The sequence below is a fragment of the Protopterus annectens genome, chromosome 13.part0, assembly GCF_019279795.1.
Source record: "Protopterus annectens isolate FY-2018-M chromosome 13.part0, PAN1.0, whole genome shotgun sequence".
In the NCBI taxonomy this organism is placed as follows: Eukaryota; Metazoa; Chordata; order Ceratodontiformes; family Protopteridae; genus Protopterus; species Protopterus annectens.
In genome coordinates this window covers 168,550,357-168,577,829 of record NC_056747.1, presented here as the reverse complement: position 1 = coordinate 168,577,829, position 27,473 = coordinate 168,550,357, and the positions used below count along the sequence as shown (strand labels likewise).

The 27,473-nt window shown below is 39.8% G+C and overlaps 1 protein-coding gene across 1 annotated transcript; it reads right to left on the bottom strand.

Annotated features, from left to right (window-relative positions):
* Window positions 1-26,557, bottom strand: LOC122817678 (ectoderm-neural cortex protein 1-like). The gene is made up of 3 exons (XM_044090747.1): window positions 26,282-26,557; window positions 11,664-13,458; window positions 1-2,892 (listed from the first exon to the last, which is right to left on the bottom strand). Exon 2 carries the CDS (start codon window positions 13,444-13,446, stop codon window positions 11,680-11,682), a length of 1,767 nt encoding a protein of 588 aa, XP_043946682.1. The 5' UTR covers window positions 13,447-13,458; window positions 26,282-26,557; the 3' UTR covers window positions 1-2,892; window positions 11,664-11,679.
* Window positions 26,558-27,473: the final 916 nt, after the last annotated feature.

Below are 27,473 nucleotides of genomic sequence, written 5' to 3'. Positions count from 1 at the left end.
TACCTTGGCACAGTAAAAATCCACTGCCAATCATTATCAGACCGGAGTTCCGCTGTGGCGACCCCTAACTGGGAAAAGCCGAAAGACATTAGTTTTAGATGGCAGTTTCTAACCAGACACAGAACTTGGTGTCTGTTTCTCTTTCTCTCCCTCTCCCCTTTCCAGTACAGTTTTTCCCTTCCCATGGTGCTAATGCCAGTCTTTTGCTTGGACTGCCACATGCTTCATATGCCATGCCTTTGTTGGGCTAGTAGTCCTAAAGTATGGCACAAACACTACATATTTGCCATTGTCCCCTGGTTATGGTGTTGATTTGCTGCCAACCCCTCCCCCCAACCCTACTGTGTGGCATACATTTACCTGCTAGATACAGCCACTGGTCAGAAGCATGCCTGAAGCTCCTTATAAATTCTGTAAATGACAATAGGTTTTATTGTCTGTTCCTCAAAAGTAATTGCTGAAGCATGACACACATGCAAAGGAAGAGAAACGTGAACAAATGGCGGCATCCTATGCCATTTCTCATTGTTTCTTATCTAAAGCACTTCTTCCCTTGGTCTCCACTTGGAAGTCAAGTCATTTAGTGAACAAGCAAAGTGAGTCACCAGTGGAGGAAGAGATATGCCTGCTAGGTAATTTATACTCTGCCTCCCAACCAAATCCAGAACCCCCCCCCACCCGCTACCAAAAACAAGAGGTAGAATGTGACCAGCTGGTCTCCAGAACCCCATGATTGCCACTGAATAGAGAGAGAGGGCAAGGAATAAGACAGGCTGGTCTGATCACCAGAAATCTAGGCTCACCAATGAACACTACCAAGCAAGACATAAGGTGTGTCGTACCGCAGGTTCTATTTATGTGAGTGAAAACACACAGCCTGCTAACATAGAATGTTAAAAATATACAAAATTAAGACAAAACTTTATGGATTCCTCAGGCAGGCAGTTTCTTGAATCATCTGCAGAGAAAATGTCAGCTGCTTTAAAAAAATTTATAAACCACATTCTTATTATATGCTGGATATGGAAAAGTACTGTCTTTTACACAGCTACTAGAAATATGCAAATCGATTTCACCTCTACAAATGCTTACAAAATGGAACACCAAGAACATTGAGAGTAAAATCACACAATATTGAAGCAGGACAAACAGAGAACACTTTTTTTAGAGGGGGCAAGGCCCCCTGCACACTCTCATGGGGGGGGGGCTGTGCCTCTCACACCCCCTGCTAATTAGAGATACCAAATCCAAGATCACACTATAATAAGGAAAGGACACTTCCCTGATCTAAAGCAGTACAGGTTCCAGTCAAATGTCACCTTTGATGTTCCATTATTCAGGATTTTCAGCTTGATATTTTGGTGTTCGATGATGTGTACAATTGCGTAAGTGAAAGAGACCCAAACATACACGCACATAATTGCATTATCAGAAGACAATTAGCGGGAAAGACTGTACATTACTGTACCACAACATCACAAATCATTGTTATGGTGATAGGTTAACAATTACAAAAGTTCATAAATCAAGATATTCCAGGGTTTGCAGAAGTGTGGGAGTGTGTGTGTACATCTCATTCACATAATACCACCCCATCATGTGTTTCTATTTAACTTTAGGGCAATGTATAAAGAAAGCCATCATTTACTACTTCTTGTGACATAAGACAACAAAATAATTAGTCTTCTATGAAAAGGCTTCTTTTGGCTCATAAAATTTGTTCTGATAAAAACATGCACTCTAAAAGCAGCTTACAACGGTTATTTACCACAGGATGAGTAACTAACTCTAACAACAAACTGGGAGTTAGTTTAGCCTACTTAGTAAACTCCCACCCCCAAATGTTGTTTACATTTTAAGTAGCTAATAATTTATTCACCCCCCCCAGGCATTTTATATCCAGTGCTAGAATAAAAAAGGGGACTACTCTCCTAACAAACACGAAAGGACATGCTAACAGTTTTAAATGTAACTGTTTAATACACACTACACTGTTTAGGGGAAGTGCCCAAAAACTCTCTACACCTGTCACAGGGACCTCATGGCTGGCGTCTTCTATACTACCCAATGACAAGGCGATGGCTGTAATGTCATCCACCAGTGCTCAGACATTGGAAGAAAAGCCAGTTACTTCTGTAGGGAGCGGAAACAAATTATAGCATAATTCCCTTTCATTTTTCAGACCTTCCAATGCAGATATTACAGGTCACAAAAGTGTGCAGCCGCCTTGATATTTTCCCCTGGCGACTTTAAAAACTTGATTTGAAGGTGTGTTTCTTCTTTTCTGGTTTTTTTTCCATAACAAAGAAGTCCTGAAAAACAATGCACTTCATATAAAGACATCACTAAAGATGACAAAATATATCCCCTGTGAAAGATGCAATACAAACTTGTTTGCACAGCAAAAGTAAACACAATATGCACAGCATCATAAACGGATATGAAAATATACAAAATAGATCAAAATGTTTGGTCAACAAACGTTAAATAAGTCTAACAGAACTGCATGGCTGAAGAAAACTTTTAACACGTAGAAGAAATATAACTGCTCGAATGGCAAACTTCATACTCTGAAGTTGTCTTCCAGTGGAGCACAGCTTACTCTTTGCCCTTCGCGTTTTAGTGTGCCACTAAGTGGGGTAGTTTGGAAGTAAATTAAAACGGACATTTTGTGCTCCACTCATTTCAAAACTGTCAATGCTACTTGTTCAGTTAGAGTTGCAGAAATATCTGGAATATTCCAATGAATATTCGGTCAGTGTCCACGAGGACAATGGACTCCACGGAATCACTACTGACCAGGCTCTTAAGGTTCTATGTTAACAGCAGCATTTGAAGCAGACTTTAGTTATGCCAAATCCACAGCGCAGAAGTCAGAATTAAGCGAGGAAGCTGGATGAGGAAAACAAAAACAGAAACATTAGCCAACTGTTCATGTTAGCGACTGAAAATATTACCACACAAAGATAGTTTCTGTGAATCAAAATTACATGCATTTTTGAACTACATTCCTGTTACAGATCATTTACAGACCAAGACTCATTTACAAGAATTCCAGGCAGAGGAAGAACTATTCAAAATGGCAGCCATTACAACAATAACTGATGACATTGGTGTGGTATGTTGAAGATTTACCCATAGTTGGTGTGTTTTAATCATGAGTGTGTGTGTGTGTGTGTGTGTGTTTTGCTGCATACTTGCATGTGCATCCATGTGTGGGGAGAGGCAAGGGGTGAAATTAATTAGCATGTCTACTGGCATTCTGGCAACTATGTTGCCTCTTTCCTTTAGATCTGTCTACATTTATAAGTAAATACAGGCTTCAATTTAGCAAGTTCTTATAAAGTCTGCTGTGTTTTAAAGTTAATTTCAAGTCATGCACAAGCACTTAAACAGCAAACGTATGCCATAATAAAGTGCCATTCTTCAGTAAAGATGTAAAAAAGATAATAAAAAGATTGGTATCCTATGACAACAACTGGCAATCGCCAAAAGATTGGTATCCTATGACAACAACTGGCAATCACCAAAAGATTGGTATCCTATGACAACAACTGGCAATCACCTTCAGTGTAAGTTAGTATAACTGAGAGACAGCATTAACAAAGAAGAAAACTGTGCTTTATTTCATCTTTGAACAGCTAGGCACATAGTCCCAAGCTTTATTTGTCATGGCAAATTCTCAAATTCTATGCACCCTGGTATGGTCGGAAATGAGTTTAAGGGTACACACCATTTAATTATCCGTTTTTGTGCCCATACTCCTGATAAGTCTATTTGATCTGAAACAAATTCCGGGGTTATGTATTGGTTCACTACCTTGTCATGTGACAACTTAGCACCAGACTGAATACAGCAGTCATTGTTTTATCTCCTCACAGCACTCACCCTTTTCCATTGCTTGGACTTTTGACCTTTCTTAAGACTGACAAGCAAATGACCCGAACTTTACTTCCTGACCCTTAACTGAAGTGATCTTTCAGAAAGGCGATCCTGGAGTTCCTGTCCAGCAGCTCTTAATAGTTTTCTGAAACTGGAAACCTGCTCAGTAGTCAGAGTAACAGAACTCAGCCAGTCTTAAAGCAGTCTTAAAGCAACAGTGTTGATTTCAGAGGGTCGATTTTTTTTCAGGATGACAGCTGTCTTTAATGTCCCAAATATTACCTACATATTCTGCTAGGCATATACAAAAGCAATTGTACAGTAGGTCCTTCTGAACTGTAAATTGAGAACAGACCAAACTAGAGGTCCTTAACTAAACGCTTATGTAATTGGGTCTGTAGTTTAATTCAGAAGCAAATGGCCCAGGTCTCGTGGATCAGAGTTCTGGAATGTATGGCAAGCCTTCATGCCTTTTCTCAACCTTTCTGAGACACTATCTAGTCTGCAGAACATGGAGTGTAACTTATTTGATTTTAAAGAGAAGGCAATAAAAGATCAGGGAGCAGACAGAGCACAGGAAATGCAAGTTCCTTCTGCGCTCCAGATGACGAATATCATCTTGAAGAAATTCTGTGAACATAATGACACTCTGCTAAAGTGACGAGAGAAGATTACAAAAGGGATGGTAGAAAATGCAACAAATCAGTAATAAATTGTAGTGGTCTCTTTGTTTAAAACATATGTTGTTAGGCACTTTTTTGTAAACTAGTTAAAATAAAATAATTTTACTGCAATCAATGACAATACTACATCTGGGTATTACTAGTGTTTTTATAGAAATATATAATGGTAATTCACTACACACATCGCATCAAAACTGAAAGTTTTCATGACTTCTGTGTAATGCAGCTCAGAAGATAAACAAAATTGATCTCAGACTACTCAAGGAAATATAGGACATGAATCTTCATGTAATGCACCACTTCTTTATTATGGCACTTTTTCCTGCTTCCTAAGAATATTTGTTAACAAATGAAAAAGTTTTCTGAAACACTTTAAGCTGTAGGATGTATTCATGTTTGTAGCCATGTGTATACACTTTTTCTGGGACTGACCAGTTATCTGTACATATCCTTCAATGTCCTTTTCCTAGTGTGGGACTGACCAGTCTAAACAGTTAGAACTTATGCTCATGCAGTACAATAAAGGATACATAACTGCACACCACTAGAAGGCCATTGGCTTTACAGTTAAATATGTTTTTTTATCAAAACATGCCACTCCAGTGGTGTACACAGATAAAGCCCTGACTGTGACTCAGGCTATCTATCTTCGAATAGCATCTCAGGCCTTGGGTGTCTGACAGAGTGGCAGGGAGGGAGGGATGGAGGACATGTCCATCCCAAGGAAGGAGGGCATTTTGGTGGATGTCCCATGATGGCCCTGAGGGAGGCTGAGGATAGGACAGGGAGGGCACAGTCTAACAGGATGGGGGGGGGGACTTAGCTGAGCTTCTGCAGAGACCGGGGTAAGACTTTGCATGTTACCATTGCACTCCTGGGGAAAGCAGGGATAGGCCTTAAATGAACCCCCACAGGAGATGAACAGCATCTTCCCAGGATGTCCTTCAGTTCTGCATTGGCCCCAGTAAAAATTACAGATTCTTGTTCAGGGCCAGGGGATAAATTGGAGAGTCTGGTAGATCCAGCAATGGATGTAGGGCACTGAAAACAGCTGTCAGTATGAAGCAGTAGGGGAAAAACTACCCCTCCCAAAAGTACAAGAAAAACACAGAGAGTATAATACGAAAAATGGAGAACACAGCAACAATAGAGGAATTACATGGTGAGAAAGGTTGGAATAAGGTGCAAGGGGGTGCAGACTCAGCAAGAGATTAAGCAGAACTGGGGAAACATAAGGAAGGGATGGATGGATAAAGGAAGAGGGAAGATGGAGACCGGACATGCCCTCGGACAGGATAGAACACTGATGACAGCATTTAGGAAAGGATGGATGCAATCACCAAAATGCTAGTGGTACACATTGGATTTGGACCAGAAATGGATGAAGAGAGTGTCGGGAGGGAAATAAAGGAAGATGAACATAAGAGGGTTTACTGGAAGACCGAGACAAAGGGAAGAACTGGTAAAACAGTCCAATACTTAGGGACTGAGGTTGCAGGGTCGCCATGAATGGTAAACAAAACTGCTCTATAGCACCACAGCAGAAAGCACACAAAAAGTTCCGCATAAGTAGAAAAAACAATAATTTAACAGTAAAACAAAATGAACAGGTCTGATGAAGTGCTCTGTTGTTTACAGTGAAAGTGCTTAGCGGTGTTTATTTTGTTTTACTATTAAATGACTGTTTTTTCTACTTGTGCAGTGCTTTTTGTGTACTTTCTGCCATGGTGCTGTAGAGCTGTTTTGTTTTCCATTTAGTTTTCACTTTATACTGCTCTACTTTATCTGCTGCTAGCTTCTGTTTGTTCCTTCACCATAAACGGTGTTGGTTCAGATAGGGAGGACTACAAGAGGCCAGTGCAACTGTGGCATTCCAAGAGAGTGAAAACTGAGGGACCACATCAAGCATGGACGATGAAGGCTTGTCATAGCCATGGACGTGCTTGGAATTTCAGAACGGTGCAGCACCTGTGGACGAGACGTAACCTTGTACGAGGGGTGGGGGAATTTATTAGGAAATAGTTTGTTGTTTAACAATGTTTTTGGTTAAGAATTAGAAGTTTTTTATATGTGAGAGGTTATTTGACGGAATGTCTAATTTGGGTCTTTTTTCCCCACAGGATAAATGTCATGTGACAAGGTATCCCCCCCCCCGCTCTCTTTGTATTATCTCTTCTTCTTTTGAATAAGAAAATGAATGCAAATAATTGATAAAAAGTATGAAAAACGTAGAAAGTACTTTCAGTTTATGTGTGATATTTTGGTGACAGTACTTACAGCAGCAACACAGTGAAGGCAGTAACAGGATGGGAGTTCAGTCTCTGCCTCTATTTTAAATGACACACTCTTGGACATTTCTAAATACAGCTGATCTTGAACAAGAGGAGTTTCAGTCAGGGTACATTTTACAGTCTACTTAAAAGGGAATAAAATAAATGAGCTAGACACTAAGGCACCTATGGGTTTGAGTCCCAAGGTCAGGTCACCAGTAGCATGTGCACAACTTTAAAAACAAACGTCCACCTGTCCTACTCTAGATCTAGTTCACCATTTTATTATGCTACAGAATTCATGCCATTTAAGTGAAAACCTGCTTTTCGAAATCCACCTATTAAAACAAATCCAATCGAAAAAACACAACATGAAAATGTTTATGATGTGAAAACACACTTCCATCAGCAAATTCACAAACGAGCATTACGTCTTTCAAAACTAGTGCATAACACAATCCTTTACTATCGTGAAATAACAGGATACCTCCAGCCCCCTTCTCATGCACCCACATGTATAATATATACACACATATCTTTAGAAAGATGTATGTGTGTGTGTGTGTGTGTGTGTATATATATATATATATATATATATATATATATATATATATATACACACACACACACACACACACACACACACAGAGCTGTGAACAATGTCATGAGCAGTGTACCTTTACAGATACACAGCTATGTAGTTTAGGTTAGCAATCACTCTAATATAATGATTGACCTATTCACCATTACTTTAGTGGCCTTTGAATAAATGAACACTACTCAAACTACATATCCCTATAGTATGCACTTGTATGAAGAGTAACTTATATACATTCAGATATATACGCATACCTCTTTTCACACGTACTGCACACATGTACATATGCATGCACAGGTACATGCAAGCACACACACAAAACACCATAAACTAAACTTGGTGTCTTTCAGTACATATATAATTTAGCACACAATGTTAATCCTCAAGAAGGTGGCTAGCTAAACTTCACCGTTTCAGTTTAAAAGGCTCATTTTGTAGAATAAAAAGGGAAGTGCGGTGACTAAGACAGAAGAAGGGGGCCGTACTAAGCAAATTATTTGTGCTTACATGAAGCTAGTTAGTTTTCTGCTTGTTGGGGGAGATGTGTTTATTCTGTTGTATGTAAAGGGTGAAGGAACCTACTTAGAAATGTGCTGTTGTTTTCTGAAGCAGGGCTCAGGTTTACTTGCTGAGCAGGCTTCAGAAATGAAAACTAGGCCAGTTTCTGAGTGAGGTTCTGGAATGATAACTAGGCCAGTTTCTGAGTGGGGTTCAGAAATGATAACTTGGCCAATTTCTGAGTGAGGTTCAGAAATGAAAACTGGGCCAGTTTCCGAGTGAGGTTCCAGAATGATAACTAGGCCAGTTTCTGAGAGGGGTTCAAAAATGAAAACTGGGCCTGTTTCCGAGTGAGGTTCCAGAATGATAACTAGGCCAGTTTCTGGGTTGGGTGCAGGAATGATAACTAGGCCAGTTTTGAAGTGTGGGACTGCTTATGGGGTGAGATGAAGTAGTCGACCAATCAGCTGGAAACTAGGGAAGCCGGCATCTAACAGTCAAGATGGTACAGGTATTAGGAGAAAATAATACGGGATGGATTAGAAATGATTCAGTGGTAATGCTGAGAATGCGGTAAGAGTGGGGAAAGGGCTGAGAAGCTAAGGTGAGTGTGGCATTATGGTGGGACAGGTGGTATGGGCCGCAGAAGGGCAGGCAACAAGAGATAGCCTTGCGCAGTAAGTGGGTAGAAGAAAAGTGCAATATATACAGATTTAACACCTGGAAGACAGAATATGCTGAAATGAGGACACATCACAACTTTAATCAGCAAATAATTATCAGGCAGTACTGAGTAAAAAGGGAAAGCCGCAGGTATTGTGGTTGGACAGTCTGTCTCTACAGGAGTTAGGCAGGGTAGTAGGGGTAATAACATCTGCCTCAACATTAGCTAGGGCAGGGCAGACTGCTGACAGCATGGCAACAAAGGGTAGGGAGTGGCCACATATAGTGGCACATGTAGGAATGAATGAGGGAAGCAGTAAGTACTACATGGAAAGTGGAGTGAGATGGGTAGCATGACAGTGTACTCCAGTACCAAAGATGGGGAGGGATGGCATACTGGTTAAGGTCTTTACTACACAGCTAGAAGGTACAAGGTTTGATCCTGATCTCTGGCTACTGGCTATGCTTGTAACAGTGTGCAGACTGACAGCCCAGTACTTATCAGTGAGCCTAGGAAGTTATAAGATCTACAGCTTAAAAAAGGTACAAAAGTGCAGCTCATCTGGCAACTGAAGAAAAAGGAGAGAGAAAATAGATAAGAGACTGTGGGGGCAGAACATGAGAAGGTGATACAGTGAACAAAGTGGGCAGGCTTCATCTCAGTACCTGAATTTCAGCATTAAGCTCATCTGTGTGCTGATGGGAGGCATAAAATGTTAGGAGTGGGAAACAAACCGATGAGTTAGGAAGAAAAGTAGTCACATACAGAGATGCAGGTGCATTAAGCTGATCAACAGGACAGGATGGTAACCAGGCTGGCTAAGTGTGTTGGAAGATAGAAAATATGAGGATAGAATGGGAAATTTTAGGCTACACTCACCTGAAAAGAAGAATGGAAAACCAGGCAAGATGAGTTAGGTATAAGTTGTTGTTAAATAGAGCATCTGAGAAAATCCACTAGAGAAAGGAAGAGGAGGTCACTCCTTAGACTGAAGGAAATATGTTTAACCTAGACAGCCTGAAATACTTCTGGTGGTGGACAAATGTATTATGTTTCCTGAGCTGGAGGAGCCTTCAAAAGAAGTGGGTCACTCTGTAAATGGGAGAAGGGTGTGGGGCAGAAGGGCAGCTAAAGATTAAATGTACCGGAGCTGTCCTTTTGCCGGCTAGTAAATGAATGTCAAGAGAACGCTGTTTATTTAATGAACTAAAGTATCGTAGGGCATAAATACAAACAGATCTCCTTCTTACTCAAATGCCTTGCAGTTATAAAAAACTGGGAGTGCCAGACACACTTGTGGGATATGACAGCAAAGTTCTACGTTGGTACAGGATGGTTTCCAAAATCAGAAGTATGAGAAATACTGTAAGGAAAGGAACTCACTGCTGGACCTTCATATATGGCTGTTACATGTAATGCCAGCATACCTGGGAGGGCCCAACAAGTGTCCATGAGATATTTTATTAAGATTCATCTACAGAAACATTACAGTACCCTGGACATAAAATAGTTACTTGGTTTTCTGTCAAAACAGGATTTTCCTTCTATGTGGTGTAACACGACCTGAGGAGGTTAGCGCATTTAGTTGCAAGGGTGTGGTGGGTGAAAAAAAAAAAAAAAAGCATTTCTGCAAGAGAATATATCCTGTGACAACCCCACTGCTTCTGAAAAGAAATCCTGAAAGTCTCGCCTTAGAATAATGGCACTTGTGAGGTATTGTGACAATTAGCAGCCATCTCCTCCGGCTTGTTGTCTTTCTGTAGGTTTAATATGTTTGCAGCGCACTTTTCCTGCTTCTACTGCCATTGTTCACTCTCCCTTTTTACTGCAACTTCTCTTTTTCTTTCCCCTATTTTTCCACCCATTTAGCTTTATCCTTTTACCTCTGCTAAACATATTGTTGTTGTTGCTGTCTTTTGGCTTTTCCCGGTTAGGGGTCACCACAGCAGCACTCCAGTCTGCTAATGATCGGCAGTAGATTTTTTTATGGTGCCAAGTTGCCAGCCCGACGCCCAACCTTCAGCGAAGGCACGCCCATTCACGCATGTCTTTCGGAGGCCACTCGACCGCGGGGAGGACATGCAGACTCCACACAGAAGGCACTCCAGCCGTGAATCGAACAGGGGAACCTCTTGCTGTGAGGCAACAATGCTACCGCTGTACCACCGCTGATTATATTGTCATATTACCTCTTATAATAACTCCAACGCTATACACAAAATGGGAAAAAAGGGAGCCAATACGTCAGTACCAGATAATCGGTCTGCAAAGCATTGCACCCTAAGCCAATAACTACACAGTAGCCAATGCTGAATTAAGATGTTTTCTTCTTTCTCTTGCTTTCTTTATAAGAATTATTATATTTTCATACCTGCTCCCATTGAAAATGGTCATTGTCAACAGAATATAAATAAACAAAATAAATACATGGGGGTTAAGCCCTCACATCTCTACACGGTAAATATATTAACTCTGAGATTGTGTTACCCCAGAAATATTGTAAATGCTTACTTCAGTTGTTCAGTGTTTTTTTTAGATATGTATATTTGTTTTATAATATTTCTATTGCCATATATTAATGCTCTTTGTTAAAATTTCAATAAACGCAATTAAAAAAAGAAAGCAAAGGGAAAGCCTCATTTTGCTAAAGAAGCAGATGATATGACATTTCTAAGATGTGCTGCGGTTTGATGAAAATAAGAATTCCCAGTTGGACAAATACTGTATACTTACAATAACTATTCTGTACTGAATTCATGTTCACTAAATATACACATTTCATTGCAAATTAGTAGCAAAAGATTATTGTGACAAACCAGATATTTTCGTGTGCAAATGTGTAGGTATGTTATGGCACAGCTTATGATTTTTCTATAATTGGGGATCTAAAATTCTTTTCCAATAGCTATGAGAGGCTCAAAGACATTTCTAAGGTATGTGGGATGCCCACTATATGAAAGTTTAAGTACCAGTGTTATAGAAAATGCATTTTCATTGAAAAAATATCAAGATTAAGGTAGTCTGCTACAAATTTTACACTAATTTAAAGGTAAATGTATCAAGATTACCTTAGATGCAAGTACTTTATGCAGAAAGGTACTTCCATGAGCTTACGAAGGCTGTAGGAATAAGAGAATATGGAACGGTTGTCACACTACTCCAAGTATCACAGGAAGGATCATAGCAGTCTAAGGTTTTACAGCATTGGGCCCCATAGCCCCCCACAACATACAGTCTGTTCCCAGATGCCACAGCATGACAACTGATTCGCTTGGCTGTCACGTCTCCAAACTTAGACCACTGGTATGTTTCACAATTAAAACGGAAAGCTGAACTTGCAGAAAATTCAGTGTCCCCACCAATGACAATGATATGGTTTCCCACAAGAGCTGCAGCTGTATATCTCCACGGCTGGGGGCACTTGGTAGGAACAGTCCATCGGTTCTCACAATGATCAAAACACTGTACTTTCGGCAATTTATCTTTGTGTACACTTGTACCACCAAACACAAACAACTTCATTCTGGCTCCAACTACTGCTGCATTACTTACTCCTTCCCGCAGAGGAGCAACCAGAGTCCATTTATTCAGATGGGGGTCATACTGCTCTACCTGCTTGAGAGACACTGATGGAGAGGCTGGAAAAGAGCCCGTCATTGCTGTATGTCCACCAACAACATACAGGTATTGTTCAAGTTCTGCTGAGCCATGGCCAAACCTGGCTACTAACATTGCAGCAGCCTTCGACCACTCATCATGCAGGGTGTCATAAACCCATACGTCTTTTGATGCACCATTTTCTGAACCTCTGCCACCAGTAACGTACACTTTGCAACCGATAGCACATGCACTGCATTCCTTTCTGGGGCTTGGTATATCTGTTTTAGGAATGATCTCTTTTGTCTTGTGGTCAATTGCATACACTTTATCACACATGAAAGTCTGACCTCCCAGTAGCAGTAAGGCCTGGCTAATTTTGCGAGGTCTTGCACAGAATCCAGTGACCAGTCCGTCGTTCTGCAGGAGTTTCATCTTACTGCGAACAGCATCTTCAACGACTTCCCTTCCTAGCTTATGACTCATGACCAGCTTTTCCAGTCTCACATTTGTCTTCAAGTAAGACTCTGACAGCAAAGCCAAACGAACACAACGTAGCAGATCAGGAAGGTCATCATGTCGTTTCTGTAAATTGTACCTCACCCAATTAATAACAGCTTCATATACAACGCTTTCATCCTCTACTTCTAGCTCTTCACTTAAAATCAGCTCAAGCAGTTTGTCTTTTGGAAGGTTCAGAAAATCGTCTGTTTTACATACTGTAGCAAAATTGGCAAGACACATTCTCCATGACAACTCAAAGAGCCTTTCACAACGGTGAGCATCTGACAGAAGCATCATTCCTATGCAGTTCATTGGATGGAGGTTCTTCTCCAGGAACTCAGCAGAGGAGTCTCTGATGTCATGAAACTGTAGCATATCCCCTGCTTCGAGGAGAGACTCTGCGTTTTCTTCATTAATGATAATTCGAGCAGAGTAAGCATAATCCAAGAGTAATTCTAGGACCTCTGGATGAAGTGCCTCTTTAAAGTCGACTTCTGCATCTCTACTCTCCTTCAGTCCTCCAGTGAACATAGCTTCAAAGTAACGACTACAGGAGGCTAGCACTGCACGATGACAGTGGAACATCTCATTCCCAGCTCTTAAAACTACATCTGTAAAGAGCTTTCTTTTTCTCAACAGGTTAAGTTGAGTCAGAAGGCTTTCTGCATGACCTAGTTTGTGAAACAGCTGTATATTCATGGATCCAGAACTTGATCGAGATTTTCTGTTCTCGTGATTGCTGACCGACATCCTGAATATGCTCTGCAAAAGAAAGAGGAACATGTAAGTGACAAAAGCACAATATGTAGTATGACCATTTACTGCCCTTTGAATCAGGGTATTTTCTGATACGAACAGCTAGCAGAGTACTAAACACTATTTTGTAATTACATTCCTAGAATAAAGGCAACAAGTTATGGTTTCCTTGGAAATACAAGACTTTTTCTTAGGCCAATAAAACAAGAGACCAGAGCCAAGAATAAGTAATCGGCCACAAAACTGACACCACGAAGTACAAATAAGTCCACAAACTGGTTTTTAATGTAAAAGCACACCAAAGAAAACACGTAATACAAGCGCTTTCGCTAGGATGTTCCTAGCTTTGTCAAGTTATTGAAACACTCCACCATCTTGACTTAAATAGCAGCTTGCCATCAATTAAACAATTTAAATAATCAATTAAAACCAAATTGAATTGTATATTTTTAAAAATATATGTTGTGCGTGTCTATATCTTCAAATAAAATACTCAACATATGAATTCATTCATTAAAAAGTTGAACAATTGAAAACTTTTAGTTAAACACTACTATGTCTAAATAATTTATTTACAATCCCATAAGTTGACATTTAAAAAGGTTTATGTTACCGAAAAACATTTTGCCGTGTTTATACGTGGTTATATGCTTGTGAATAAAAGGGCTCTGCAAAAGATCTACAAACCATGCCCTAGACAAAAAATGCAAATAGCATCTGTGTGTAGATGTTAAAGTAAATACATGGGTATACAACAAGGTCCAGTGATCAGCCAAATGCATTAATATGACCAACAAAACTGGAAGAAAAAGGGAAAGGAACAGAAAGGAAAGAACATGTGCCTACATAAACAAGCCATGTATATATCCTAGCCTAAAACCACCGCTGAAGCTTGTAACTATACGTGAGCATAATGTTAATAATGAAAAGTAGTGAAAAGCATCTACTTATAATCTGGCCCTTCTTAATTTTAAAATCGGTTTTATACTGCTAGTATCATTTAAACCAGGCCAGCTTGACGCATTTAACTTAAGCTGCCACACTAGCTCCCTATATTCTAGGGTGGCTTCCCAATCCCCCCCCTCTCAAGTCCCTGTTGATCTGTTCCAGAATCATAAATTTAAAATTGTGATTGGGACATGTGAGGGAATGCTTAAAGAGAACATTCGTTTCCTTACTTTTACTCATCTCATAAAAATGCTCGTACATTCTTCTCTTGATTTCCCTTTCCGTCTTTCCCACATAAAAACTTTTGCAGAACATACACACAGCTAAATATACCACCCCTCTCGAGTTGCATGTAAAATGCATGGGGGAGACAACTCTCATCTTTCTAGAGGGTAGGTATATGCCTTTTCCATTCAAAATTGCGTGGCATTGTTGGCATGCACCGCATTTAAATGTGCCAGATTTTCTTGAATTGTCTAACATTAGTTTTCTTTCAAACATATGTTTCAAATTTACCCCTTTCCTTCTAACAAATTTCGGTCTGCTCGGTAAAATACTTTTGAATTCTTCATGTGCTGTTAAAAGTGGCCAAAACTTTGTGATAGTTCTCTCAATATCATCTGCTTGACTACAAAAAGTGTAAATAAATTTAGGTCCCATAAATTCATTGTTTTTTTCATTGATCTTATCCTTTTCAACCACTAGTTGATCCCTAGTAACCTCTTTTCCCAATAAAGGGGAATACAGTGTGCCTCTTTTAGTGTTCACTTCATTACATAAAACCTGAAATAAATCCAAGGGATAACCCCTTTCCAAAAACATTTTTTGCAACAACGCAACCTCGTTCTGAAAGTCCCCCTCTGTGCTACATATTCTCGAGGCCCTGATTAATTGACCTTTGAGAATCCCCTTTTTTTGGGAAAAAGGGTGGGCACTTTGGAAGTGCAGAAACGAGTTTGAAAATGAAGCCTTACGGTAAATTTTCGATTGGAAAGTTTTATTACTATAATCCTTGTATAAATTCACATCCAAGTAGTGCAGTTCGTGTAATTCTATTGTGTGGGTGAATTTCAAGAAGTTAGTTGAATTGTTTATGTGAGATAGGAATTCAAGTAAAGTATTATGGGTGCCCTTCCAAAGGATACAAATATCATCCAGAAACCTCCTGTAGAAGAGCAAGTGTTGACTCCAGGGGGGTATAAATACATTCTTATGCTCCCATCTGTGAAGAATGATGTTGGCATAAATGGTGGCACAAGGTGCCCCCATTGCTACCCCCTTGAGCTGCTTGAAAAACTCACCATTGAAACACACAATGTTGTTTTCCAACACCATTCCCATGAATTCCACAATTAAATTTGTTAGATTTGAACCCAAGTCTGTTTCCTTCATAAAAAATTCACCAAACCATTGCAATCCAGTTTCATGAGGTATGCTTGGAAACAAATCTTTTATGTCAATGGTTACCATAAATGTGTCTGGTTCAAAACTACTACATGGAACCTTTTGTAAGAATTCCCAGGAATCCCTACACACATAACTTAACAAGTGTACATATTTACTTGCTACATGCTCAATAAATTTGGATAGTGGTTCCGTTATACCTCCACCACCCGCCACGATCGGTCTAAATGGTAAAGGGTCAAGCCCTTTATGCGTTTTGGGAATCCCAAATATTATGGGTGACCTGGGTTTTGGGACAAGCAAAAAATTAAACAATTTTTCATTAATAACACGCTGCCATAAATGGTCATTTAAACAATACTTAATTTTGGACCAACAAATGTGCAATTCATTTCTAGAAAACAGCGTGTATTGACTGTCATCCTGCAATATTTGATGGAGATGCTCATCGTAATTTTTCTCGTACATAAGGACAATGTCCCCCCCTTTATCGGGCTTCATGACCCTTATGTTTTCGTTCTTTAACATTTGAATAAAGTCAAACTCCACTTGCTGAAAATTAAATTTCCCAGGCTGAGTATGTTGTAAATTCCTTAGGTCATCCTCTACCAGCTGTTCAAAAAGCTTAATCAACAAATGCATCGGGGGATTGTATAAGCTTTTTCTATCCAAATCAGCAGGTGTGCGTACTTGCTGTTTAAATAGTTGATGTAGGTTAAGACTTCTAGTAAATAACCTAACATCAATTAAAGTAAGGGGTATGTTGCAGTTTTTAAAAGGAACAAAATGTAGCCCTTTTGTAAATACATTAAAGGCAGTGTCATCAATAACAATTTCTGTATAATTGTAAATAGTAAAGTTAGACTTTGTGTATAGAGTACATGCTCCATGCTTGGAGCTTGCTATTGCTTCGTTAATTTTTTCATTAACTTTGTTAACTCCCCTTCCAACTGTGTTGTTTCTATCTGTAAACCTGCTCTCATTTTCTGCCCTCAAGATATCAGGAACCAGGGCAAAGCTCATGTGTTCCAAAAGCGTGTCCCCTGCTGCTTCTGCTTCCACCCCGCCGCTTTGCCTGGAGGTTGGTGAAAATCCTGTGCCGACCCTTTTCTTTCTTTGCCAGCAAGTCTTTCACTTCTCCTTGGTTGTTCTCCCCCCTCCCAGTTGTTAGATGCAGAGTTTTCTGTGTTATTCACATTCTGGGCCTCAGCCCTAGGTTGCCTAAATAAAGGATAGGCCACACCCTCCCTATATTCATGTAAATCCCTCTCAAGTTTGCGTATTTTTCTGTTGATCACCTTGTTACAAAAAGCATCAACTTCATCAAATGTTTTGCCATAATCAAGCTTAATAGACAAAAAGTTAGAATCAGATACTATACTGTTATTTAATGCATTTAAATCATTTGTAAGAACTTTTTGCTTTCCTTCATACTCCTCAATCATCACAGTTAACATTTCAACCCCAGCCCTGTTGAAAATGTCGCATAATTTAAAATAATACGGTGTTCCCACTTGGACATTATTTGGGAATTTAAACATTCTTAAACCTTTTGGAATGCGTTTTACATTCACGCATTCTTTCAGATAGTCCACTTCAATCTGGTTGTTTTTTAGAGCATACAGTTTCTTTTTTAGTTCAGCAAGCTCAAGCTCAATGTTACTTGTTTTACTAGTGTGAACAGTACCTTTAGAAAATGAGAACTGTCGCTCCATCCAGTCCTCAAAACAAAAGTCCTTGCGTTGCTGTTTCTTGTCCGCTCTTGAGACGTTGTTCCTCTCCATTTCGTTGGACCGTTCAATTCGACCCGGTCCTGTGTCACCAACTGTCTTTCCATTAAGATTTCCATCAGAGCCGTTTGCTGATCCAAACGCGTTGGTGCCCGAACAAGCTCCACCAAACCTGCTTGTGGCGTGTGTAGCGCGCTGCTGGCTAGCCACCACTACGTCCGCATCCGGTTCGTTCCTTTTCAGGAGCTTAGTAATCTCAGATAGAGCTGCTAACACAGAGTTGAACTCCGCCCGAGTTACCGGAGCATCGGAGTCAGAATTTTTCAAAATTTCTGGTGTTTCAACCGGATCGAAGGTGTCCGCTTCAGCAGCCATAACGCTATAACACAATCCAATAAAACAAGAGACCAGAGCCAAGAATAAGTAATCGGCCACAAAACTGACACCACGAAGTTCAAATAAGTCCACAAACTGGTTTTTAATGTAAAAGCACACCAAAGAAAACACGTAATACAAGCGCTTTCGCTAGGATGTTCCTAGCTTTGTCAAGTTATTGAAACACTCCACCATCTTGACTTAAATAGCAGCTTGCCATCAATTAAACAATTTAAATAATCAATTAAAACCAAATTGAATTGTATATTTTTAAAAATATATGTTGTGCGTGTCTATATCTTCAAATAAAATACTCAACATATGAATTCATTCATTAAAAGTTGAACAATTGAAAACTTTTAGTTAAACACTACTATGTCTAAATAATTTATTTACAATCCCATAAGTTGACATTTAAAAAGGTTTATGTTACCGAAAAACATTTTGCCGTGTTTATACGTGGTTATATGCTTGTGAATAAAAGGGCTCTGCAAAAGATCTACAAACCATGCCCTAGACAAAAAATGCAAATAGCATCTGTGTGTAGATGTTAAAGTAAATACATGGGTATACAAGGTCCAGTGATCAGCCAAATGCATTAATATGGGATTGGGAAGCCACCCTAGAATATAGGGAGCTAGTGTGGCAGCTTAAGTTAAATGCGTCAAGCTGGCCTGGTTTAAATGATACTATCAGTATAAAACCGATTTTAAAATTAAGAAGGGCCAGATTATAAGTAGATGCTTTTCACTACTTTTCATTATTAACATTATGCTCACGTATAGTTACAAGCTTCAGCGGTGGTTTTAGGCTAGGATATATACATGGCTTGTTTATGTAGGCACATGTTCTTTCCTTTCTGTTCCTTTCCCTTTTTCTTCCAGTTTTGTTGGTCATATTAATGCATTTGGCTGATCACTGGACCTTGTTGTATACCCATGTATTTACTTTAACATCTACACACAGATGCTATTTGCATTTTTTGTCTAGGGCATGGTTTGTAGATCTTATTCACAAGCATATAACCAACCTTTTAAATGTCAACTTATGGGATTGTAAATAAATTATTTAGACATAGTAGTGTTTAACTAAAAGTTTTCAATTGTTCAACTTTTAATGAATGAATTCATATGTTGAGTATTTTATTTGAAGATATAAATATACAATTCAATTTGGTTTTAATTGATTATTTAAATTGTTTAATTGATGGCAAGCTGCTATTTAAGTCAAGATGGTGGAGTTGGTGTGCTTTTACATTAAAAACCAGTTTGTGGACTTATTTGAACTTCGTGGTGTCAGTTTTGTGGCCGATTACTTTTTCTTAGGCCCCATCCACAGAAATATGTTCAGCCTGGGGTGGTCTTCCAGAATTAAAGTGATCGACATAGTTGAGATAGTACATAGTAAGATAATGAAAAATTTGTGGAACCTTTAACTAGACTTGATTTATTCACAATTTATGACAGACTAAGCCAACAACAATATGGATATTTTAAGTCTAGTGCTAAAAGACACCTCAAGCAAGTCAGCCCTTTGGCATAGCGGGTTAACACCCTGACTACTGCACCGTTGACATGAGTTTATCCAACAGCTTGTGTGCCTCGTGTGCCTAAGACACCTGGCTGGGAATGGTGGGAGAGAGTCGTCGCTGTCAACTCACCCAGCCTGCGGTGGTGGAGGCAGCTCTGCCTCATTACATAGGTGACACCTAGCAGGAGCACTATGTGTTCATCCAGTGGCATTCCAAGCCACGTGAGATTGAGCTATGCTTCAGATACAGTGTGCAGCTTCAGGAAACTACTATGTGAAGGTAGTGACCACTAGATCGGAGAAGCCACTGGGAGGGGATGTTCCCATGGGGGAAAGAGAGACCTTCTCCCAGGATCAAGACGCTAGCCTGCATTCTATCACCTGAGCCTCAGCAGGGAACAGAGGGCAGGCAGGGGTTTGGGACAGAAATGAATGGGTTATAGGGCTCTTTCCTAGCCCAAGAATATCCAGCTCCCTAGTCCACCAGAACCAGAAGTAGGCTAACTGGACAAACATTAGATGAGACTTCAGGCAAGTTTTTTTTTTTTTTTTTTTGGGGGGGGGGGGGGTCACACAAAAAAATTGACACACTCACATGCGTAAGAGGATTAGCATTCTGATGCCTACAGTCAACAATGTAGACACATGGAGAGAAACAGTTTAGAGTAAAGGTGTAGCAGCAATAAGTAATGTGCAGCATTCCTCATCACATGTACAGTTAAATCATTTCTAAAGCATGCTGGGTAAAAGGAAGAACTAATGCGCTACACTAAATGGGTTTTACTTCATTTACTGTTCAGATAGTTTAAGCACTTATTTCTGCATCTCTGACGATGAACTAATGTTTTACCAACAGCAAAACAGTAAGACGTGATTTTCAGTTTATTTGCAAGGACCAATCAATCTAGCAAAACCTTAAATATGTGTTTTTGTTTTACTTGCAACAAATGTAAAAGCAATGTGTTTGTATAATGTAGTGGCCCAAAGTGGGCACATCTTCCATAGCATTTTGTTAAAACTAGGACTGTTTACTCTGTGGTATAAAAGGAAACTGTTAGTTTCAAATTGTTAATCAGAAAATAATAGCTGTAAGACAGCACTTATCTTTAAACAGCTGCATCAATGTCATTTTGTAAGCGAAGGCAAAAAGAACATGCCCAGACTTATCACCTTCAGAATACCTACCATAAAACACACATCAAACGTTTTTGTACTTTTACATACTAAATCAGCACCTGAGAACAGCATCTGTCTACTGACAGACTGACTACTCTGCATTTTGCTTGCGGGTAAACAGAAAGCAGGCAACTGTTTATCTGCCCTGACTTCAGAGGTGGACTTGTTTGGTTGTTATGCTGAGTAATTGGATTTGTGGACAACAGTAATGTTTGAAAGCAATTTGTTAACTCTGTTTTGTAAATATCTAGCTACACTTCATAGTTTTAAACATGAAAATTGTACACTTGAAACAAGACAGCATCTGATACAGAAGGACAAAACAGTGTGCACGCGTGTGCGTGTGTGTTTGTAAAACGCTGGTGCAAGCAGGCAGCAGTCTCACTGGGCATGTCACCACACCAGTTCACATACCACAGTTGTTGCATAACAATATATATGTGACAGGGCTGCTTCCAAGAATCTAGTAGTGAGTACAGTCTGATAGTGTGATGTAGAGGGGGTGCTTCTAGCAATCTCTGCATGTCTACAGTGTATATGAGCAAACACCGTGCAAATGGAGACAAACACAGTATAGCTAGAAATCTTATACAGCTGTTACAGCTAGCAATCTGTATACAGCTGTTATGTATGACTGTAGATTTGGTACAGTGCTGCACAGAAGAATTCTCAGATGATCATTTCCACAAAGGAGTTACGGTGAAACGGGAATAAGACAAAATTCCAAATAGGATTTTATGCACGGAGGCTTCTCCCCTACTTCATAACTTGAAATCCCCCTCAGTTTTACATGCTGTATCTCAGAAGGGATGGAATCCATCTTCAGAGCATCATGGGATTGAATAATATATGATGATATAACATCAGTGTTTATGCAAGCAGAGTGCTGGGACCCTGAATATATTTAGCAGTGCTTGTAATATGACTCTGTATACAACTTCTGTGAGAAAGAAGGCTCCTGAGAATCTTAAACAACATAGGACAGACTATGCATAGCACTACACCAATACACAGCGCAGAGAGATTTTTGGGATTGTATACAACGTGGCAGGGATGTTTCTAAGATTTTCACAACCCATGACAACATTTCACTGAAATGCACAACTGGGATGATGCAGAGAAAAGTATGTCACTGTAGTGTGCTGGGAATTAGAACGAACCCCGCACACAGCAGGAGTGCAACATGGGATCACAGAATGTGACAGTACAACAGGGATTTCATGAGTGAAGCTAAATCCAAGGTTCCCAAGACAGAAAAAATGAAGCGAAAAAAGTTAAAAATCCAACTGTTAATTATAAATACTTGTTGATCTTATTACTAGCTGAAGTACTTTCAGTGGTCAACCAGACATGGCCATTAACCAGACTACAGGACTTTTCACATTAGCAAGAGCAGCAACTGTAAAGATCTACACCAGCATTGTATGCAAAGTACTTTGTGTGCCTGGCACTAGGCCAATGTACACAGCAAAAGTGTTGCTGACAATGTAAGCGAACAGAATAACGTAATACAAATTCTGTGCTTCTAATATTGCAACAGTAATGAGCAGCACAGCAGGGCATGTACACTCATCCATTAACAGCTTAACCTTCTGCCCAACAAGTAATTTCAGCATATAGGTACATTCAGCATGAAGACCCCCCCCCCAGCTCCACGCCACTTCCCTGACAAGGTGACATTATTACAGTACTACACCCCTGCAGTGATACCTTTAGAAGATTATCAGAGAAAACTCAACAAGTCCAACACACCACACCCACCCCAGCTAATGGAAAGTCAAACTCCTTCCGAAACTGTGGCTCTAACGGACACACTAGCTCATTACACTCCTTAAACATACTCCTCTCCTCAACCCTGCCTGGACTTTTCATAAAGTCCAGTGAAAATTCAATTATTACACGCGAGCTTCTTTTCTCATGCTTTTAGTAAGTCAGTACATGTGCTGAGCGTCGCAGTCAGTATTCGTACATATTGTCAAACTGCAGCTGGTATCCATCAAATATTGTAGTGCTTGCCTACTGTTGACAAATTGTCATTTTCAGAATGACACGGTTGCTTGGCAGCAGCAGAAGTAAAACTCATCTACTCTGCTTCAACTGACTTTTAACATTTTACACTTGCACATTTCTAGGTTTCTACATACGTCTGTGTTTATGCAAACCATGTTATTCTGTGGAGCTGTCATGAAACTTTGTGTCTTTCTTTACAGGCCCCGAATGTGCCCAGTTTTACTTCCAGATGAACAAACGAACAAAAATAAACTGAAGGAGGTAGGAAAACAGGCTTGTCAGGAAAAATAAAAGTACTTTTCTTTGCACCTCCAGAGCTGCCAGGAGTTCCAGTTTGACCATATGCCAGTTGAAGAACTTGTGTTGCTTCTGCCTAAGCATGCCCACACTGGACATCACACTGGACATCCTGCTAATCTGTACCCATCTACAACACTCCCTCACATGTATGTATAATTCCGTTAACTTTGATTCAGTATCTCCTATACTACCACAATTCAATTAACTTTGTCTTCATTTCTCCTTGACCATAAATGCCAGAGAACGACTAAGAAGTATTTCTTTTATTATTCATTTATCATTTGTTCACTGAGTAGCTGGACTGCTAAAGACCCTTTTATAACCAAAAATTGTGCCATAAGGCAAATACTGAAGAGACCCGTTTCTACAGGTGTTTTTGTAAGTATGTATACATTCTACAAACTGTATTCTCAGCTCAGTGCTTTGCACAGCATTTTACTAGCCTGTCATCTGAATACCATTTTATAGTACTACACACACAATGGCAATTTTCACATGCCTGACTACAAACAGTAGGAAAACTCTAGGACAAAACAGTTTTGGGAAACTGAAGAAAACTTACTATCCAAGTAAAATACTGTGCTGTAAAACTCTTAATGCTAAATGCAGCTCTCTTTCACCCATCATATTAGCATTTCATTAGCTGTGCATGATATGGCGATTCACTGCCCTTTGTACAGTTGTATTTATAAAGGGCTGTCTTAGACACATGGGAATGGACTGCTGTGGGAAAGAAATAGGAATTATATACTGCTGTTCACTTTTCTCTGCATTGAAAACACATTTCAGTCCAGTTTAAGCAACTGTGTTATAAAAAGGAAACGTGCTTTCAATGGATTTAAGTAACTGAGGCAGAAACTTACTGTAACACAGTTCAAAGGTTATGGAACCATGTTCACACCAAGCTATGCATTAAAATCCTAGCAACCAAACATATTGACATCTTTTGAGAGTCACCTGGTCTCAATTCTTGGTACCAGTGTACACCAAATAATATGTAGTAACAATTACATTTTTGGGTTTGTTTATTAATAACAACACAATATAAAACATTAAAATGCAAAACTGAAGTGTAAAAATAATATAAGAAAACTACATACAAAGCAAGTAAAAAGACATTACTGCATTACAACGGAATGGTGCAAAATAGAACAAAAAGCAAGCTTTACAAGAGACAGTTGCTGTTTTATATACAACAACAACAAAAGTTCTACTACAATATGACCTATCAAAAGGCACACACAACTGAACATTAGTTTTTTCACAAACTATGAACCTTATGTAAGAAACAACTAATTCATAACTTTCCTTCTGGCAACACTGACATGGCTGTGCTTTTTTTTTTTTTGCCCTGCAGAATGCTGGTGTGTGCTTTCCCAATACTAGCAAAACACAGAAGCCGTGCAAGTGCATTCACTGTGCATTATCAAAATACTAGCTGAGCAACAATGTGCCAAATGCACCTGTCCTGGTGCCTGCAGGTGTGTGACGATGACATAGGGCATTGCCAGCTTCAAATTTAAGACCTAATGTAACTGAAACTCCTCTGACAGTACAAACCGGTTACTGATGTTGTCAAACCAGAATTCACTATGTACTTTTTACCCCTGACTGCAACATACTTCCCCCGCCCCTCCAAAAAACTAATATTTCATTTCTTTAGGCTACCCTCTCACATAGTTAGATGCAACTTAACAATAGTACACACATTTATTCACAGAGCTATTCACCAAAAATAAGTTCTGCTAAATTGGTTTCTGAAGCAAAGCATCATAAGACAGCTATTGTTACATATTCATACATTAGACAAGTTTATTCTACAAAGCTGCTTTTTGAAACATGAACTTCTAGGTATTTACCTTTATCAGCACATTTAAGGTTCCAAAAATAATTTTTTTCAGTGTGGAACTGCAGTTTTAAAGTGACAAAAGATTTAACAGGCTGGGATTTTGCTTCTTCTTCTTTCGGCATTTCCCGGTTAGGGGTCGCCACAGAGGATCATCTTGTCCGCTCATGATTGGCAGTGGAGTTTTACGGTGTCGAGTTGCCAGCCCAGCGCCCAACCTTCCACAGAAGGCATACACATGCACACACTCACACCTAGGGGCAATTTAGAGTAGCCAACTAATGAAAATATATGGATTGTAACTCATTAAATTGCATTTTTTAACAAAAAAGGTATATTTATTTGTTCCCAACCAAACAAGTACTTGAATCTGATTTCTTTTATACCCAGCCCGATATTATTTTTAAATTAAGATTTGTGTTAAATTCTGTAAAAAAAATCCAATACATGTATGTGTTTCAAACAAGAAGTTAACAGTCTCCGTAAACCATTAGAAGCGCTAAATGGAAACATCTTAATATGCTGAAGCAAAAATACATTTCATTTAAAAAAAAAAAAACTGTAGGCAACATGTCCCTGATAAACTCTAGTCTACCTCTCAGACTGGGCTGCCTGCTCCAGTTTCCACTACAGTATGCATTTCAGCTTACCATTTCCGTAGCAGATGCCTATCCAACGACACAGCTTGTTTATACAAAACCCTTCACTCCCATTTTCAAACAGATGGACTGTGCCTTTGCGCTTCATTATTTCACAATCCTTCTTTCTTTGTATTTCCCCTCAGGACTGGCTTGCCTCTGCAACTAATAACATGTTTTATTCATCATTCCGGTGGTCAATAAATACGTAGTGGTGGTGGTGCCTTGATACGCTTAGAAATACTATCCCCTCAATAAAAATAAAAGACAGTTAGATAAGATTAGATAGATCAAGGAATAGACCTCTTTCTATTGTGAGCACCTTGAAACATTTTGCAGTGGTGGACTTGCGCCCCTCGCCCCATCCAAACGTGGCAAAAGTTAGATTCTGGATCGGGGTGCCCCATAGGTGCTTTGGAAGGATGCTGTTTATCTCGAACATCAGTTCAGTATGCACCTTAGAATGGTCAGACATGAATAACGGTCTTTCAATGACCATTTATTTCACACACCTGCTATTTCTGCACGTTTAGCAATGCGTTGCACTACTGTATTAATAGCAACCCCCCCCCCCCCCCGTTCATATCCCAGAAAAGACCACCGTATGAAAAGCTGAACTCCAACTTTTCCGAGTATCTAAAACTGTAAGGGGTCCCCCTTCTTCCAAAAGAGTCCATCCCAGGCCGGCAACAGTTGTGAAGGATACTCCTGGCTTTGCAACACCTTGACTATGGGGGGGGGGGGGGGGGGGACTCTTCTGGCTCCATTCAGCTAGCGATCCCTTAGCATTTAGCAGAAAAGCAAACAGGCATTTACCATTCAGTGATCAAAAGCTCAGCACGGTTAGCAGAAAGTTTTCTTACTGTACTTACCGACAATACGTGGTGCTTCGGGGACCAACACAAGACAAAGCAGAGGGTGTGAGGCTCAACAATTGCTGCAACACAAGGTTTCGATCACCTATCCCCATCAACAAAGCACCCGGTACCGGTACCCTTCCCGACACAATCAAATGGAAATATGTGCTTGATCGACAAGCTACTCCAGTTCAGACTTCATCCAGCTGCAGGACTCAGAAGCTGCCCTAAAAAAGCCAAAGTTGCCTCGACAAATGGACACCGAGTATGTACAACTCCAAGCGTTTCCTATCGGACGGCCTGTCACTCGTGGCTCAGGCCCCGCCTTTTTCCTTGACTATGCCTCTCGGGCCCGCCCACTCACTGACTGAGTCCTCCCTTTTCCCACGGCACCGTTTGCCCTCCCACATTTGTGGACTATGGACGGGTTGTCCTTCTGGCTATTTAAAACGAAGGATAAATGATTGCTGTGTCAGAGGTTCATCTGGGTGGGAACTCTCTGGAAGTTAGTACGGCTAACAAATTTTAGCCTAGTATGGGCTCTTACAGTGGCAATTATTGTCAGCCTAACTATGGACGTTCACTATCTTCTTTTATTACTGTCCAAACCTCTCAGCTGTTCAGGTTTCCGCAGAATGTCCAGATTGTTACCGTTTGTTTTTTTATAAATTTGTGGTGTTCTGGCAAATTAGTAGCAAATCATTATATTCAAGTCCGAAGACAATGATAAACATTTAAGTTTCAGACTTCATACCCACCAGAAAATTCATGCTAATGGAAAACCTGTTATTCCATCAACTTTCTATGCGCATTTTTTTTTTAAAAACTGTCCCTATTTTATATTATGCCTTTGTCTATATTTCTTCCTGTGAGAAGTTGAGAGGTGTGACTTGACTGGAGCACTCATTTCTCTCTCTTTTTGAGTAAATATTAGCTCTTATAAACCTGTTTGTTATATTTTAGTAGAGCACCTGTATCTGTCAGCATTCACTGTGTGTGTGTGTATTATAATGAACTCGACTATTCTATACGGGGTTGCAATATACGTACACCTTCAAAGAAACGATAGATGTTGGACGGACTGCCTTTTTATTTTATTTCTAATCTTGTTTAGTTTACATTTAATATTGCGCTCGCGTGCCTTGTGTATATATATTTATATTGCAGAGTCTGGTTGTGGATGAAATGGATCCGTTATGGATTGATG